This window comes from Pseudomyrmex gracilis, unplaced genomic scaffold, assembly GCF_002006095.1.
Source record: "Pseudomyrmex gracilis isolate BER0280 unplaced genomic scaffold, ASM200609v1 scaffold_159, whole genome shotgun sequence".
Classification (NCBI taxonomy): Eukaryota; Metazoa; Arthropoda; class Insecta; order Hymenoptera; family Formicidae; genus Pseudomyrmex; species Pseudomyrmex gracilis.
Genome location: NW_018020743.1, coordinates 141153 through 159298, shown reverse-complemented (window position 1 = coordinate 159298; position 18146 = coordinate 141153). Strand labels below are relative to the sequence as shown.

General features: G+C 41.3%; 2 protein-coding genes across 8 annotated transcripts in view; both read right to left on the bottom strand.

Moving 5' to 3' along the window:
• The window catches only part of LOC109857433 (fibrillin-2-like), a 43083-nt gene extending 28938 nt beyond the window's left edge, over positions 1-14145 (bottom strand). For 3 of the 7 annotated variants that reach the window (XM_020433726.1, XM_020433728.1, XM_020433727.1), the window contains exons 1-4: positions 12626-12921; positions 11814-12072; positions 744-779; positions 243-431 (exon numbers count right to left, since the gene is read on the bottom strand). In XM_020433726.1, coding sequence (XP_020289315.1) covers positions 243-431; positions 744-779; positions 11814-11856 — 268 coding nt within the window. In that variant the 5' untranslated portion in view covers positions 11857-12072; positions 12626-12921. Of the gene's footprint in view, positions 1-242; positions 432-743; positions 780-11813; positions 12095-12625; positions 12922-13690 lie in introns of those variants that run through there. The other 4 variants (XM_020433722.1, XM_020433723.1, XM_020433724.1 and 1 more) reach the window with 4 other exon arrangements.
• A 104-nt stretch (positions 14146-14249) lies between these two features.
• On the bottom strand, positions 14250-17459 carry LOC109857435 (polyubiquitin-C). Its single transcript, XM_020433730.1, has 2 exons — positions 17347-17459; positions 14250-16480 (listed from the first exon to the last, which is right to left on the bottom strand). Exon 2 carries the CDS (start codon positions 16472-16474, stop codon positions 14645-14647), a length of 1830 nt encoding a protein of 609 aa, XP_020289319.1. The 5' UTR covers positions 16475-16480; positions 17347-17459; the 3' UTR covers positions 14250-14644.
• Positions 17460-18146: the final 687 nt, after the last annotated feature.

Sequence of the window (18146 nt, the reverse complement as noted above, 5' to 3'; positions counted from 1 at the left end):
GAACGATCATGAAGATTAATGTAGGATTCGTGATCCGCGTCTAATTAATCCAATGAGAAGGCTAGAGCGCGGTGGTTAAATGCGCGATGACTTGAAAAAAAAAAAAAAAAAAAAAAAAGAAATGCGGACGCGAGTCGTTTCTAAAAAATAGAAAAAAATTATTGAGCGTCGCAAACAATCGAACGTTGTGTGCGCTCTTACATCCTCAAGTGTTTTGTTAAAATAATAGATAATGTCCTTACGGTAACGAACGCATTTCGGTACGGGAATGTTCCAGCCGTCGGGGGTGCAAGTCGCAACCACGCGATCCCACGTGTCGTAGCCCTCGTTGCACGTGTATATAATTTGCAGAGTGCCGTTCGCAAGAATACGCTGTTGCAGCACATATCCACGTTCCGGCGCCTGGATCGTGCAGTTGGGGCGCGTGAAAACTGAAAGTGACGAAATACGTTACGCACGCTCTCGTGTATGGATGTGTGGGTTGTGTGTGATATGGTCGCGGCAAACGAACGGGAAAGCTGCGGCTAAATATCCGAATCGAAAATTCGACGCGAGTGTCGAGGCAGGTTGAAGCTCTTTAACGAGAAATCAATTTCATCAATTATATATCTGATTTTAAATTATCACATTTGTGATCGCGAGCCATCCTCGTCGCCGTGTTTATTTTTGAGATACATATATATATGTATAAAAATATATATATATATGTATATATGTATAGTTTGATTTTAAAAAATACTCACAATCAGATTTCTCCTTCGCGCGACAAACTGCAATACCTGAAAAAAAAGACACACAACGGGAGATGTGTTGAACCGCAACAATAGTTTGCGTGAAATTAATCGAGAACGTTTACATCGCGCGTTCGATATACGGTGACGATTCGGTTGTCGGTAATTCGCAGCATCTGATGAATCTTCAATGTGAACAGAGTTCGCAAAATGTTACAACGAGACTCCGGACTCTGGCACCAGCAGAGGCGTTTAGAGTCTCGCTTAATATTTCACGCTAATAATACGAACGCTCTTTGTGACGTAGACAGAGCACTGTGCGACTGTCCTGTCGGTCGCAACAAATTTTTTTGCGCGGGACCACCAGACGCGATGGTCGCGTCAAAGAAGTGGTTAAAACAAAGTGAGAATCGTCTCTCAAGCTCGGAGAACCGAGATGATTCTTTTTTTTTTTTTTTTTTCCCTCCTCGTCCACGAAGTATCGCAAAACGGTCGAAAAATATTTCAGATTCTCTTCGATGAAATTCGAAACGAACACGATTTTGTTATACGGAGAAATTTTTCAGTCCCGCGTATCATATTTCGACGTTTTAATTGGAAAAAAAATTTTACGACGCTGTTGTAAAAAAATATTCTTTTTTTTTTGTTTTGTTTTTTTTTTATTTCTTAAATAAACGCGATAAAAGCTTTGTTGTTGCCGCAACGAAATTGACATTTATTTACGTTGCGAAATTTATGGCGCAAAATTGAACATTGTCGCGCGTATCGACCGCGCTTCTGGAAATATATTTTTCGGGCCTTTTGTGGAGTCTATTGACCGATGATAAAACGGGTAGTAAAACTTTGAACATTGCGGCTTACCTGTCCCTCGCCATTGCACAAAGTGCATCGTAAATTGTCGTGAATGTACCTACCTTACGGCGTCGTCGTGAGCGCAACGCGCGCTCTCTTCGCCTCAAAATCCTAATTTCCTCCCGTGTTCTCTCTTAGTTGTTTATTTACACGTAAAAAAAAAAAATAACGCAGTTTTTAATACAACACGAGAGTAGAAATTTTAATCGCGCGTATTCGCACGAATCATAACTCATCGTCTCGTCAACTTAAAAGCTTAAAATTAAGACCCGTTGCGCGCAGAATTAAACGGTTTAATTTCGTTTCCACGGGGGAAAAGCTCTTGAGAGCGCCGTTTCTCTAACCGAATGTCAATCGGTTAATTAAATATGAATCGCGTGAGAGGGTTCCGTTTTCGTTTCGTGCTGTGTGTGATAAAATATTCAGCTCTCGCGCGCGCGCGCGCGCGCGAACATTCGGAACCTCCTTCGGACTCTCCTTGTGGCGTGTTAAATTGACGCTAAATGTTACGCCGTGTCGAAACGAAACACACTTCGCACGACCTACCAAGACGCGTGACGCAGCTCTTCGCGAGATTAACGAAGAATTAAACGCTTAATTAAAGTAACTTGCGGGCCTCAATTTATGTAATTGACCGGTGGCGTGCGCGCGCGAGAGAGAGCTCCATTTCTCTCTCACTCACACGCTTATATATATATATATATATATATATATGTACATATATATATATATGAGAAACGGGAATTCGAGTCACTCGAGATTATTGGATTACTCCTAATTTGCATAGATCGGTAAATCAAGTCTACAAAGTCGACGGGAGTCGAGAGATCGGAGTCGAATATTCATCAAGTCAGCCTGTTCATTGGAGTTTTGCCATTTGATTGCGATCCTTCCTCCCCTTCCCCTCCCTATACTTTCGGAACGAGATGTAATAATATGGCGAAAGAGAGGATTGAAATGCCGAGACGAAACACGAGCGTTAAAAGAGTAACATATAACGATGTAATTTTCGCATTTGAACGAACGCACGCGCGTCGATGAAAACTATATTGTATCGGTGTGTATACGGTCGCGAGTATAACACCATCGTCTCGGTTCTGGATAAAAATTTATACTTTATTTTACACTCTCATGCGGGGAATGCTGCAGAATGAACGGTTAAAAAATTTTTAAAAAATTATCAGACACGTTTACAATTCTGCAAAAGATATTTTTAATGATTTCGATTAGAGGTATAATTACACAGAGTTGCAATATTTTTTATTTTAATTAAACAAATTTTGTTGCATTTGCACGCACCACCCAATTAGACTCTGAACACAAATCAGTTGATTTGTTACAAATTAATAAGTACGTTGCAAACATGTGCTTTGTAAATATACACACTGTAAATATAAATAAATTGTAAAATATAGTTACATATGGCCCACGTGTGTGTAATGTTGAGAATTTTAGTTCGACTCCACAATCGGTTTCTCTAAAATGCGAATCACTCGTTGTAACTTTTTTTTTTTATTTTACAGCGCGACAGCGTCAAGTATGATCAGGCAAACTACATAGTGCCTGATCCACATCCGTAGTGTGACTTTACTACGTAGATACCTTGCGGGAGAATTAAAAAATCATACAAAAAAAATACACGTCACCGCTTACGCTTACATTTCAATTTTCCTCGTTACTTCAGAATTTTCTTTTTGTTTCATTTTTTTTTTTTTTTTTTCCGTCAATCGTCCGTTGAGGAGACGTTGTTGCTGTGGCGTATATTGTATACTTTCTCTCCTGAAACTCCCTGTATACATCAGCGAGAGACTTCTTTCTCGAGTAGCTCTCTTTCTTTTTCTCTCTCTCTTTCTGTCTTTCTCGGTCGACGATGAGAGACGACGCGCGTATGTGCAAACGACGCGCGATCAATGATCTCGACTCCTCCGGTGTCAACGACTTTGACAGCGCGCGAAATAAAGGACGGTTAGTCACGCGCGTCCATTAAAAGGCCCCTTCATGATCGAAATCGCAGATTCGCGACGTGGTGTCTCCGGACTTAACGATATGTACACGTCCGACGTAGTCGCGGCGATCCCATCACTCCGTTCGGGCTCCGTCATGCTCCGCGAGCCACAATCGTTTGCGGATGTCGCGGCGGGAGAAGGAAGAAGTCTCTTCTGTATATACATATATCGAGAGAGACGTTCGTTCCGTCTCGCGCGGCTTAAAGAAACACGCCGCTCGAATATATATGAGAGTGAGAGAGAGAGAGAGAGAAATCATCAACGTTCGTATATATAATTTTTTTTTCTTTTCTGCATCTATCGGGAATGTTTGCTTCGAATAAATATAAAAGGCAAAATCGCGCGCGTTTTATTTTGCAATACGCGCACGCGAAAGCTTGATGAGATGTGTGTACGGCTTGTAGGAAGAAAGTAATTAATTTCCGCAGCTTTGCGCTCTTTGCGCAAAAATATATTTACACGTTCGCCGTCCGCTCCGCCGTGACCGATCGAGTCTCGAACTCGGACTCTCTCTCTCTCTCTCTCTGTCTCTCTCTTTCTCTTCGCGAGCGGCTATTTGCGAGAAATATTGCGAATGAGGGAGAGAAAAAAAGTTGCCCCCGTCGGCGTTTAAATTATTCGCGGCTTCCGTAAACAGCAATCTTTTTTCCGCGCGAGAGACGGACTTCTCGCGACGACGAAAAAGGATATCGGTCACATCGATTTATTTGCAGCCTTCTCCCGTGCCGTTGTCGCGCGCACTTTCTCGAAGCTACGAGCCGGACTGACGAGTCGGTCGGGCAAATTCCGCCGCAACAGGAACAACGTTTTCCCATTTGGCAATCCGAAACCGAAGACAATACGGCGGCGGCGGCGGCGGCGGCGGCAACGACGACGACGACGACGACGACAACGACGTCCCGTCCCGTGAATTTTTCACCCGATAAATCTGTCGTCACCAGGTTCCTAGCCGCGCAGGAATAAGTAATGATGTGCGCGCGCGAAAAGCGAAGAGAGACGTCTTCCCGGGCTATCTTTACTCATCGCGCCTCAGAGCTGAGTTTGCGCTTTCGCGCCGCATTATAGATTTTTGCTTGTTTCTTTTCTAAAAACTTTTTATAGATAATTTTGATGTACTTTTTCCGGCTCGCAGAAAGCGCGCGGCCGGCGTCAATCGGATTCGCATTCTCGCGCCGAGGAGAGATGCAAATTGTTCCGTGTTTTTTTTTTCTTTTTACACATTGAAGAATAATAATAATAATAATGATATAATTTCAATTAAAACGTGTGCCTTTTTTTTTTTTGTAGCTCGCACATACCATAACGCGTTCGAGTCAAAATGAAAAATTACATATTACGCGAGAGAGTTCGCGAAATATATTTTTCCACCTCGTTTATTAATTCCCTTTGTAAACATTGAAAAAAAACTCGGCGGAATTCCGGATTTTAAAATTCTCCGCGGCGCAATGGAAATATAGAGACGCGCGTAATAGGCAAACGTACGTGTATAATGTTTCGCCGGAGCGCGCATAAAAGAATTCCTATCAGTACGTCCGATCTGTATAAGTCCCATCAACCGCGCCAGATAGATCTCCAGGGAGAAACGAAACAGTTCCGCGGGTATCATACGGAAAAAGAGTTTCAGGCGACGTTCTCTCTCTCTCTCTCTCTCTAGCTGAAAACCGCTTCCGCGGAAGATAGCGCGAGAACTTTTCGCGTACTGGTAAAAATTTTTAGTTCTTCTCTCGCGTTAAAGAAAAGATTCTCAGAAATTCTGAGAATGAGTGGAAGCGAGAGAGTTTCTTGAGAAAAAGCTCTACGTTTGTGTGCGCCGGGACGCTATCGTATCGCACCGAGTCCGCGAAAGGCTGTTTGACCCCGACGCAATTTATTGCGGAAGAAACCGGCGACTGTATAGAGAGAGAGAGACGGAGGAGGCTTTGGGTAACACACTCGGGGGGTATCAAGTTCGCGTGTGCCACAAACCGTTCGTCGCTTATCATAACGGATATTAGCGACCGCAAGAGAGAGAGAGAAAGAGAACGAGAGAGACGTTGAAAGAGACGGTGTCCGGTTCCTTCGATGTCGCGATCTTATGTCACGCGTTCTTACGATCGAAGAATTCTTGAACGTATTCTGACAGATCGCTCGCGCGCACACGCGTATTTTTAGCGATCCTCGGTAACTGACCTCGATCTGTGCGTTACAGAAGTTTCCCTGTAACCACACACATGTGTACATTTCAACATTTACGCGCAGACGCGATTTATGCTATCGCAGCAACAAAGAGAGTCTCCGACAAAGAGATCGTTTCGTGAGACGTAAAAATCGTCGTAACGATTGCACGCGATCGCGGGCATATTATCGCGGTGATAATTTTCTGTGTGTGTGTGTGTGTGGAAACTGCCGATATCCTGGCGTGCCGAATAATCGGTTTCGAGAAGAAGCCGGTTACGCGCGCGGCATAGCACAGCTGTCGAGCGAAACGCGGCTGTCGAGGCGCGGAAACTCCGCGCCCATGAGAAACGACAAATGAAAATAAGCGCCACTTACGTCCGCGACATGAAAACCGGCTTCCGCGACCACGGCTGCCACGTTTGATTAATAATCGCCCGGAGGGGGTTGTGTGTGTCGGGCGATATTTCGCATTAAAACGCCCCCCCCCGCCCCGTAATTGCGACTTCGCGTTGACGCGCGATTTCGCGCGGCGATCACGTCACTTCTGATCGCGTTGTTGACGCGCACGCGAACCGCAAACGCGATATTTACGTCACGTGTGTGTAACCTATTAATTCGATATATACTTTTGTTTGGAAAACACAGAACGCACACTCGTGATTTGACTGTTAAATAAATACACTTTATACGCGTGTAAATATATATTTTAAGTGTTTTGGTCGGTGCCTTTTATACAATTTATATACGCGATATTGGGAAAATATATTGGGAAAAGCAATTAACATAAAATATCTTTCCCCTTCCTCCCTTTTCCCTCCCGGCCGGAAATGTCGCTATCGAACGCGAGAGTTGAAAACTCTCGAACAACAAACTATCGTTGACAATGGGAAAAATAAATAAATACGACCGGCCGATGGTGCCGCGTATATTGTCGGAAACGTTCTATATACATTGCGCGCGCGAATAGGTCGCGCGAATCCTCGCGAAAATTGTGCAACTTCTCTCTCTTCGTACGCGCCACCGCCGATCAGTCCCTCAAAACCTGTGAAACTGGCGAATGAAATAGGAGGAAACGCGCAAATTTACACATTACACATACAACGTTAAATTTGAATAAGTTTTGTCGGTATACGTGGAAATTAATTAACGTTTTGTTTCGCGCTCTCTCTCTCTCTCTCGTTGCGATCTATAAATAATGTAAGGTGTTAACGTTATCAACTCGAACGCGCGAGGATGGAAGAAGAGAGGAAAGCGAAGTGGGAGAAACGCGCGCTCTCTCTCTCTCTCGAAATATTTCTGATAGAAATTGCTAACTTCGCCAACCGACAATAGGTTCTAAAGCGTTTTCGTGTTCGGTATTTCGCGCACGTGTAACAATGTAAAAGCGCTTTGGTGAAAATGAAATACGCCTGTACATCGGGGATACCCCGAAAGTGCACGCATCCATCCGGCACGTTAGTGCATGCATATGGAAATGCACTTCCATACACTCACACGCCTGTGTGCGTTCTCTCTCTCTCGCGCGCGCGCGCGCGCGCGCGCACACGCACGCGTGTGTATATTACCGCATTAGCGCGGTCAATCGCCACGATAAAATCAAGCGCGCTAATCAGAAATGCAGATTCAATTAGCAGAAGACGCACACGCGAGAATTTACATGAAACAAACGCGGCGGCGCTGCCGCCGATTCAAACTTTGGATCGAATCGATTTCTCTTCGAGAATGGATGCAAACAAAAAAAAAAAAAAAAAAGAAATTGCATTTAGTTTCCAGGTAGCGTGAGAAGTGAGGAGAACACCGGCAGCAAGCGATGTGCGACAATTCTTGTGCGGTGAGATAAATGCAAGAGGTAAAATTAAAAAAAATTGAACATGCACGCGGGACACTTTTTCATTTTTTGTCAAAGTTGAAAAATTCTCTTTGTGAAAAATTGCATTTATGCCGTTATGAGCGCGGGCGTGACAACTTAATCGTAGGACAAAGCGAGTTCTCGGGTTTCGAAAAGGGTACTTATACCCGACGAGCCGCGGACACGCGTGCAATTACGCGCCGGTTTCCACGGCGCGATTTATCGCCCGTACGTTTTGCTAAAGCAAACAAGGCCGCCGCTGTGCGCGCCGCGTGCGCGCGCGCGCACGCCGAGTTACAAAACTGATTAGCATACGTAATGGGCGGCGGAATCGTTGAAAAATGGGTCAGACGTGTAAAAATTGGAAAAAAATCCAGGCGGGATCAATTTGCAGACTCTACCCGGGAATGCGCAAATTGCCGCGCTTGCCACGTTTGCTGGCTGGCTACGGATCCGCGCGGCCTGTTACTGCGGGGCACGTTTTATCCACCCGATCGCGCCACAAACATTTTCGAGCCGGGTATGCGTTCTGTTGATTCTGTAATTCGGTTCCGATGAAAAATGCCGGATTAACGGACGATGCGAGTGTATAGATCAAAAATAAACACCAACAATCACGTTAACTTCTGTGAGAGCACGGGGAAGTTTCCCGAGGAATTGCACCCGATCGCGCGAATCAACGAGAAAAAGCGAGAGAGGGAAAAACAAAAATGAAGTTACGAAGTTATACATCGTCGTCGATAATCTTCTGTAATTTGCGATCGCAAAAGGCGGATTTTACATTACAAGTCGACGTAACGATTTCTCGATCTCTGACCATCGCACGATACCGTTGATTGTCTCGTTGCAAATTGTCAAGTAGATTTGACGCCGAGACTTTCCACGAGAAGAGATTTAACAAAATTTATAAAAAACAAAAAAAAATAACAATATAAAATAATTTTTTGTCGAACCGAATTCTTTTCATTCCTACTCGTGTGTCGCGAATATTTTAGCAAACGATTCTCTCTTCATTTCCTCCCGATCGCGCTCCTCGGACAGGATTTTTCCCGAAACAGTTTTTCGATTTCTTCGGTCGAATGAACACGAAGGGAAAAACAAAACATACACGTGTGTCTTCCGCACATGTTGTTATTTCGATGAGCTTTAAGAAAAAGAGATCGATCGGAGCGAGAGAACAACGCGAGGCGACGACGCTTTGAGCGTGGGGCAACTCGATACCGATAAGAGTTCAACCTTGTACGATAGCAGAGAGACTCGCCTCCTCCCCTTCACCCCTGAAGCAAAATTTGGACGCGGACACAGTTCTCGTTCAATAGCGAGTCGATTCCATTGAAATGCACAAGTGTAACGTGAGAAAACGAATCCGAGACGATCGGGAAGATGGGAAATCTAGTTTTCCCGAAGCCGAAAACTAGGTCGGAAAAGTAAATCATATATTGCGAAATCTAACTTGTACAGAGTGTATATTGTATATATATATATATATATATATATATGTATCGTGTGTCTCACGTGAAATTGCTTACGTGAGTACACAAGTCGAACGAGATTATGACGAGACATTTCCTTATTTTATCTTAATTATATCTGTATTTTACGTTAATTTCGTAGATGTAATAATGATAATAAAAAAAAATTCGCGATGAAGAAGTAAAGCGCTTTCCAAAGAAAGCGAGAGAGGTAAGAAGACTCCGCGTCTCAATTGAAGGAAGAACTGTAAAGTAATTAGGAGAACCGTAATGACAAAGACACGAAGAGAGCGCGAGAGGGAAAATCGATAATATATATATATATATATATAAAGGTATCTTGTAATAACAGGGTCTTTGACGAATTTGGAGACTAATTTTCTCCTTAACTGTAATGCCAAGATAGTTTTCGCCTCGACAAAACGAAAACGGGGCTCGGAGTCCGCCGCGGGTCTTCTTGTTTGCCCGAAAGTCATCATATCTCTCTCTCTCTGTCTCTCTCTTTCTTTTTCTCTCATTTCTCTCTTTCTTCGCGACTTATCTCAGTCCCGAAATAACGGATCTCATTTTCCCGGAATGCCGGAATATTCCGGAAAAGCCGCGCGGGAAAATTTAATAAATCCTCCTCGTCCCAATTCTATCGGATCGCCGCGGAGAGTCCGACGTTGAAGTCGGGTCCCGTGCGATCTCTTACTCGACGCCTCTCGCCGTCGACCCTCCGTCCGTTAATAGCGACAAGTTACTTGGTCAGACCCTTGCAATGTTTCTATATTTAGCTCACGGTTGAACCACTAGAGAGAAACGGCGGGAAAGCACAAAAGAAAGCGAGCGAGAGCGACGCGACGCGACGCCGACGCCGACAGAGAGAGAGAGAGAGAGCTAAAAAGGGCCAGAAAGGATCGTTGTCGTTGAGAGAAAGAGAGAGAGATGATATCTCGACGTCGAAAGAAATCGGATTACGTTTCCTACGGGGACGTGAATTTCTGGTTCTTGCAACTGCGCCGCAGAAATGACATTGTGAGAAAATAGGCCCACAATGAATCGTCGTCGTCCCAATACTTACGTTTAACGAGAAGAAACTCTTTGATCATTCCTGGGATGCTTCGTTCTCTCTTCGATTCGCAGAAATATTGTACCGAAATCGTCGCCAACAGCTTCGAGAAAATTGATAAAACACAGACGGAGACGCGGAAATGCGAGAGAGAAAATTTTCTTAAATTAAATAGATCGAGCGAAAGTTGATAATAAAATTTTGCTCCGCGCACATTGATTTTTTTTTTTTTTTTAAGTGGACTTTAATTCACTGGAAATTTAACTCGTTGACTTTTAATTGAAAAAAACGTCAATATTAGAACTTTGCGAGAAATGTCGACGCCTTTCTCTCTCTCTCTCTCTCTCTCTCTCTCTCTCTATTTCTCTTTCTCTCGGTATTTCTGACTCTCAGTATTAAAACAGACACGTGAAATTAATTGACAAAGTGTTGGATGAGTACTGGTGTATTTTGGAATACATTATATATGGAATATATGCGCAATGCAGATTTATACATGCTCGTAGTTCTCGTTCTTCAGACTTTAGATGAAAGCGCGCGCAGGCAATAGCGAGGGTCCGTGCGCTTCACGTATAGTCGCGCGTTATACAGTTAGTTAAATTGTATGCAACGAAAAGACTGCAACTTCGTGAACACACAACGAGAGTTAGATACCGACGCTATGGGGAGGCGGAGCGCGTTTAACGTTCATGGAATATATTTTTGTTCCTATTTTCGAAGTTTAATTTCTGCACGGACTTTCGCCCCGGCAAAGGGGGTTTCGAAATAGAAACGCGCACATTCACTTCTCGCAAAGCTCAATAGTTTGTATTATGTTAAAGTGTTTGCTCTCGCGCGCGCATATGTTACATTTGATTTTTCGGACACGCGTGTAACATTTGCGCGAGCACGTTGCGCGTTTTTTCATCAAAATACACATCGTTAAAAACCTAAAACGTGCCGAAACAAAACGTTCGCCCCCGTTTTTCGCTTCAAACATTTTGTTCTCTCTATTATATTAAACGTTGACAAAATGTTTATAAACAAATGACGCAATTTCGTTGCATTTTTCCAATAAATCGTTTTTTTTTTTTTTTTTTTTTTGTCCTAAAATCACCAAATTACTTCAGAAGTATTTTTAATAATCCGTTCCCCGGTTGTGTTTGCAAAAAATTTTTTCGCGAAAAAGTCAGTTGAATTGTCATTAAGTAAGAGTGTTTTTGTTATAAGCGAGCCAATTTTCAGAATATTATACGTAACGAGTTTTTCACGCGACAAACAATACCGCAGCAAAACAAACTTGTTTGCGATTAGCCCGATTCACTTTTCCCGGCTTCGTTATTTCCATTGATAAGCTTATAAATAAAGAGCAGTGCAATACATCACAGCTGTGTCTCGTTTTTTTTTTTTCTTTTTTTTTGTTTTTTCGTACAACCCGTGATATCTCCTACATATTTATTTTGAAACGAGCATATATCTCTTATCATTTTTTAACAAGTTTCTATTGTTTCGCGCGGATCTGGATAAGTTTCGAAAACACACGCACGCTGTTTCTTTCGCAAAAAAAAATCGCAGAATATCTTTGATCTCCCGGATTAAGAGCCCGGGAATTTCTGCGCACAGCTGGACCGTAAATGCGTTAAGGGCTTTCTATTTATAGCTCCAATACACAGAGGACCGCGCTCTTATCTGTGTGACCTTATCTCGTAGACTCACCTGCCATGGAGAGGAGTATCAAACAAACCGCCAAGCCGCTCATCTTCCGGATGGATCTGTTGTCTCGCACGAACACCCTTGCGCGCGTCAATCTCAGAATCGAAGAGATCCTTCAGTTTCTCGGTTCTTCACGCAGCAGTTCGCTGCTTCGTCAGTCTCCGAGTTAGCACCAAGATACGCGCGCGCGAAGGCTCTTTTCTTCAGATTACTATTTGTTTTGCTTTCCGAGTTTGCTTCACACACACACGCGCGCGCGAACCTTTAAGTGCAAACAGTAATATCTAGTCTCGTTGATTGAAAGCAATGTATGGAAAAACCTTCGAGTATAATTATTTTTATATGTCACGTAACAATAAATTTTTCAATTTTTCGAGAGAGGTGTAAGAAAAATTAGAAACTAGATTTTTGCGCCACCGCGTATTTTTCATGTTTCGATCAGTATCACGAGAACAAACACGTACGATGATAATTGTTATTCTCGCTCGATATTATTGCAACGCAAATTTGTGAATATATTTTAGAATTTATGTAACATCATAACGCGCGGCGCAATAAATTCACATTTTATTTACTTGCTGTTTATTTTTTCAAACAAACAAAAAAGTAATAACCATAATATTTAATATGCGCGTATATATCTATATTTTTTTTCGGAAAAAAACTATTTTACTCTAATATAAAACTAAAACCGCGTTTTAATTTAATATAAAAAATATCAAATGTAAATATGAAATTAAAACAAATAAAATAAAAATAAAAAAACGAGAGAGAGAGAGAGAGAAAAAAAAGTCAAACAACTTTGTCACACTTACTTTCTCGGGACTCTCTTGTTTCCTCGAAGTGGGAATAAATGCGACTTGTACTACTTGTGCTTCTTATCACGCGGCGGCGAAAGAAGAATCCCCGCGCTGTGGCGTTCAAGAGTAGCAAACGCGGGATGCTGCTGCGTCCAACGTGTGTGCGCCGCTCGGACGAAAACCTTGGACTGAACAAGACCGTATGTGTTCACTACCGCCTATTCCTGCGACTTTCTCACCCCTACCTAAAAGTACCAGACGTATGGAGAGACAGAGAGAAGTAGCTTAGCTTGGCTCTCCGAATAAACGTCTCCTTTCGCTCATATACACGCACATACGCAACGGACGCTCGTATACACGTGACATTACATTGTGTGTGTCAGATATAGGATCAAAAGCGGCGATCAAAAATTACGAACAAATTTTCAATAACGATATCATATCGGGAGAATGACTTCCGAGCTTTGTTTTAATTCGCAAAAGAACGTCCCAGAGTCAATATCAGGAAAATTCTTTATTGTAATTTTCGCCGATTCCTCACGATAGTTATTGCGTGCATTTTTATGTGTAGTTCTTTCTTTTCCCGCTTAAAAAACATTCAATGAATTAAGGTAATATGTTATCAGTGAATTTACACACGTTTGTGCGCTATCATCAAATTTTGCTGCGCGGCAGAAAAACATACACGCGTTTTTGCGTCTCCCAGAAGCGTGCAAATTTTATAATCAACTCGCTGCGCTCGTGCCGCGAACTCGATTAGTAATTGAAATGTAAATAATTGCGGTGAACGCACACCACCAATTACATGATCATCGCTTTTTTATCTCATCCGCGTAACGAAATTTAATTAGGAACTTTTTTCTCAATTTTGTGTTTCTTTTCAAACGTGTATATATATATATATATATATATATATATAAATACATATAATTTCTAATCGCATTATCAAATTCACTGACAGTACGTATGTTTTCTGCCGAGTCTTAATATAAATATAAAATGTTTTTTTCTAAAGTTCAATTGTTTTAAAAAATGAAATTTATATAATAAATTATTTAAATTCACACATTTAGAATCTACCTTATCAGCATCCATTGTTTTTTTCTTGCACACGTCAACGGTCAATCGAACGCGGTTACTTATTTAAATACTAATTAAATTTAACATCCCTTAACTTCTTTGTTTTTTTCATCAGCACTTATTTTCGGCGTAGCAAAATTGCAGGAAATACAATTTATACATGTGTGTGTACTGTATCTACATTTTGAAACGTGTTCCAACTCCACTCGCGCCATCTGGCGCAACGTTGGCGCGTCTCTTTTACATAGAAATTTGTCATTAAAACTCTCAAATGGTCATGAAAATCGTGGATAATTTGATCTTTTTTTTTTTCACTAGTTTTACAAATCTATGTTTGTGTCTATCTACAATAGTTTTCTCTTCTAACAATCCCGATACACAATAAAATTTGCAACACACACGATTATTGCAAAGAAATAGTACTGTATTTCTTTTACACATAGCAAGACCACTCATACAAATATAAAACAAAACTATGAATTTTTAAACGTTTTTATAAAAATTACACCAAACATTTTTAAAAGGAATTTGAAAGAATCAGGATATAGAGTATGTGGGATTGCTATTAAACTTCCTCTTTATTCACTGGTTACTCTCTTCTGTTATATATTACAATACTCTTTGTTAACAGGATAAAATTATCACAATCATTATTATTCGCAAAATATTTTTTGTACTAAATAAATATAAATTTCGTAGCGCCGAGAAGTGAGTACACTATATAAATTCTATTACTTCTATATAATACATGTTTATCTGTTTTGATAGAAGTAATTAAATTATCCTGCTGTATCCTAAAGATTTTGATATATACATCTCGTCAATAAACATTTTTTGTACTTAGTAGAAAATAAAACCATCGAGTTTATACGAAAGTAATAAAAAAGGAGAGAAGTATAAACGACATTTTATATCATCACGCATGTGTGTCGCTGAATTTTGAAAAAATCTCTACTACTTTCCACCACGAAGTCGCAGAACTAAATGCAGAGTGGATTCTTTCTGTATATTGTAGTCCGACAGTGTGCGTCCGTCCTCGAGCTGCTTTCCGGCGAAGATCAATCTCTGTTGGTCCGGAGGAATTCCTTCTTTATCCTGTATTTTGGCCTTGACGTTCTCAATAGTGTCAGACGCCTCGACTTCCAATGTGATTGTTTTGCCGGTGAGGGTTTTGACAAAGATCTGCATGCCACCACGTAGACGAAGTACCAAATGTAGAGTTGATTCTTTCTGGATGTTGTAGTCCGACAGTGTGCGTCCGTCCTCGAGCTGCTTTCCGGCGAAGATCAATCTCTGCTGATCCGGAGGAATTCCTTCTTTATCCTGTATTTTGGCTTTGACATTCTCGATGGTGTCCGACGCTTCGACCTCCAGAGTGATGGTTTTACCTGTGAGTGTCTTGACGAATATTTGCATACCTCCACGAAGCCTCAAGACTAAATGCAAAGTAGATTCCTTCTGGATGTTGTAGTCCGACAATGTGCGTCCGTCCTCGAGCTGCTTTCCGGCGAAGATCAATCTTTGCTGATCTGGAGGAATTCCTTCCTTATCCTGAATTTTGGCCTTAACGTTCTCAATTGTGTCGGACGCCTCGACTTCCANTGTGATTGTTTTNCCGGTNAGAGTTTTGACNAAGATCTGCATNCCNCCACGNANACGAAGAACCAAATGNANAGTNGATTCCTTTTGGATATTGTAGTCTGACAATGTGCGTCCGTCTTCGAGCTGTTTACCAGCAAAGATCAATCTTTGCTGATCTGGAGGAATTCCTTCCTTATCCTGAATTTTGGCCTTAACGTTCTCAATTGTGTCGGACGCCTCGACTTCCAATGTGATTGTTTTGCCGGTTAGAGTTTTGACAAAGATCTGCATGCCACCACGTAGACGAAGAACCAAATGTAAAGTAGATTCCTTTTGGATATTGTAGTCTGACAATGTGCGTCCGTCTTCGAGTTGTTTACCAGCAAAGATCAACCTCTGCTGATCTGGAGGAATTCCTTCTTTATCTTGGATTTTGGCCTTGACGTTTTCAATTGTGTCAGACGCCTCGACTTCCAATGTGATTGTTTTGCCGGTTAGAGTTTTGACAAAGATCTGCATGCCACCACGTAGACGAAGTACCAAATGTAGAGTTGATTCTTTCTGTATGTTGTAATCTGACAATGTGCGTCCGTCTTCGAGCTGTTTTCCAGCAAAGATCAACCTCTGCTGGTCTGGAGGAATTCCTTCTTTATCTTGGATTTTGGCCTTGACGTTTTCAATTGTGTCAGACGCCTCGACTTCCAGTGTGATTGTTTTGCCGGTGAGAGTTTTGACAAAGATCTGCATGCCACCACGTAGACGAAGTACCAAATGTAGAGTTGATTCTTTCTGGATATTGTAGTCTGACAATGTGCGTCCGTCTTCGAGCTGTTTTCCAGCAAAGATCAACCTCTGCTGGTCTGGAGGAATTCCTTCCTTATCCTGAATTTTGGCTTTGACGTTTTCAATGGTATCGGACGCTTCGACTTCCAAGGTAATGGTTTTGCCGGTTAGAGTTTTGACAAAGATTTGCATGCCACCACGTAGACGAAGAACCAAATGCAAAGTGGATTCCTTCTGGATGTTGTAATCTGACAATGTGCGTCCGTCTTCGAGCTGTTTTCCAGCAAAGATCAATCTCTGCTGGTCTGGTGGAATTCCTTCCTTATCTTGGATTTTAGCCTTGACGTTCTCAATCGTATCAGACGCCTCTACTTCCAAGGTAATGGTCTTGCCAGTAAGTGTCTTTACAAAAATCTGCATGGTGCTCTATAATAAAACAATTCAGAATATATAGTAGAATAAAACAAATATTTGAGTATTTTATCTTAATTAAATAACTTGGTAATTTCAAACACAAATATAATCTATTAAATCGAGTTATTAAATTTGAAACGAGGAAGATACGTATTATAATCATTGTGTGTTTGTAAGTCACATCGTGTGCAAATATTATTAAATTCTCTATTTTACAAAATCTCACAAAAATACATGTAAACTGTTTGAGCCACATTTGGAATTGTGAAAAAGCAATCAAATTTACTATTTTTACCTAGATATTTGTTAAATTTTAGCCGAATAGATATCGAATGAAAATTATTACGCGTGTGAAATAAAAAGTCCAGTTGCGCTAGCGTGACGAAGACGGGATAGCTGCCATTTTGTTTCAGGCAGCGTTCAACTGCGCAGTTTATATTCGACGAGTCATATCCGTAGAAAGCGGTCAACTTACGTATTTAGTAATAAATTACTTTTTCTTCTCAATTTAGTTTGATTACTTTTTCTTAAAATACTTTCAGCATGAGCCAATTTTTGTTTGTGTTGACTGTCGAGACACATCGATCGAAGTAACTTCACAATGGAGCGATATTGTCTCGCCTAGCAACAACCTCATGTAACGATTTCAACGTATAGATATATATATATATATTACATAGGCACATTTCTCATAACGAAAAAATCAATATAAAAAAGAACACGAATCAAACACACGCAATCTTTGCGACTAGTAAATTAAGCATATTGACGCCTATTACTGAACAATAAAAATATTAAATCCACACCTTCACGAATATTTCAGCTTGGATCATTTTATTTAAAATGGTCTAGAACCTGAATATTTAGCGCGTACATACCTTTTTATGTCGTAGCTTCTCGCTGAGATTATCTAACGCAAGACTCGTAGGACAACGAAGTTCACTTCTGAGATAGGTAACGTAGCGTATCACTGCTGAACGATCATAGAACTTGGACCGTTCCAAACCCCTCTTTTATACCCTCTTGTACGGTACTCAGCCTAACCTACGAGTCTGTGACGCACACTCGCACCCGATTGGTCGAGAAACGTCGAAAAAATATCAGAACTCCGCTGATTCGTTCTGATCGTCACAGGTGAACGTGACGTCAGCTGCTTCACTACATACGTAAATTGATGCTTCACGGTATCGATTTAGACTTCAGACAAAGGATTCTTCCAGAGCTTTCTGAATGTGCGTGTGTGTTCATGTAGCACATGCACTATACGCATGAGGAACGTTTTATATAAATTTAATATTTGAGATCTTCGTACCGCAAAAATAATCTTCTTACGTTCCATTTGCACCGAACGTAACGATAAATCGGATAACAAAAAGATATTTTTTGTGTGTCGTTGTAAAACTACGCTTTTAATTGTTTATCGCAATTTGTCGTAAGCTAAGACTTAGTCCTTTGGTTTAACGATTTAATGATCCTACGTACGTAAGACAGTTCCAAGAGTTTCTCATTTGATCGTTACGTATTAATCGGTGAATCATTTACAAAAAACAAAGGAACATTCACAGAAAGCAATAAAGTTTCGACATATAATAAAACTATGTGTAACAAGACAAAGATATTTTAATAAACACGAGCAATACTGTTGGCCGCTTCTCTTTATGTTGAAGAAGTATTTCTG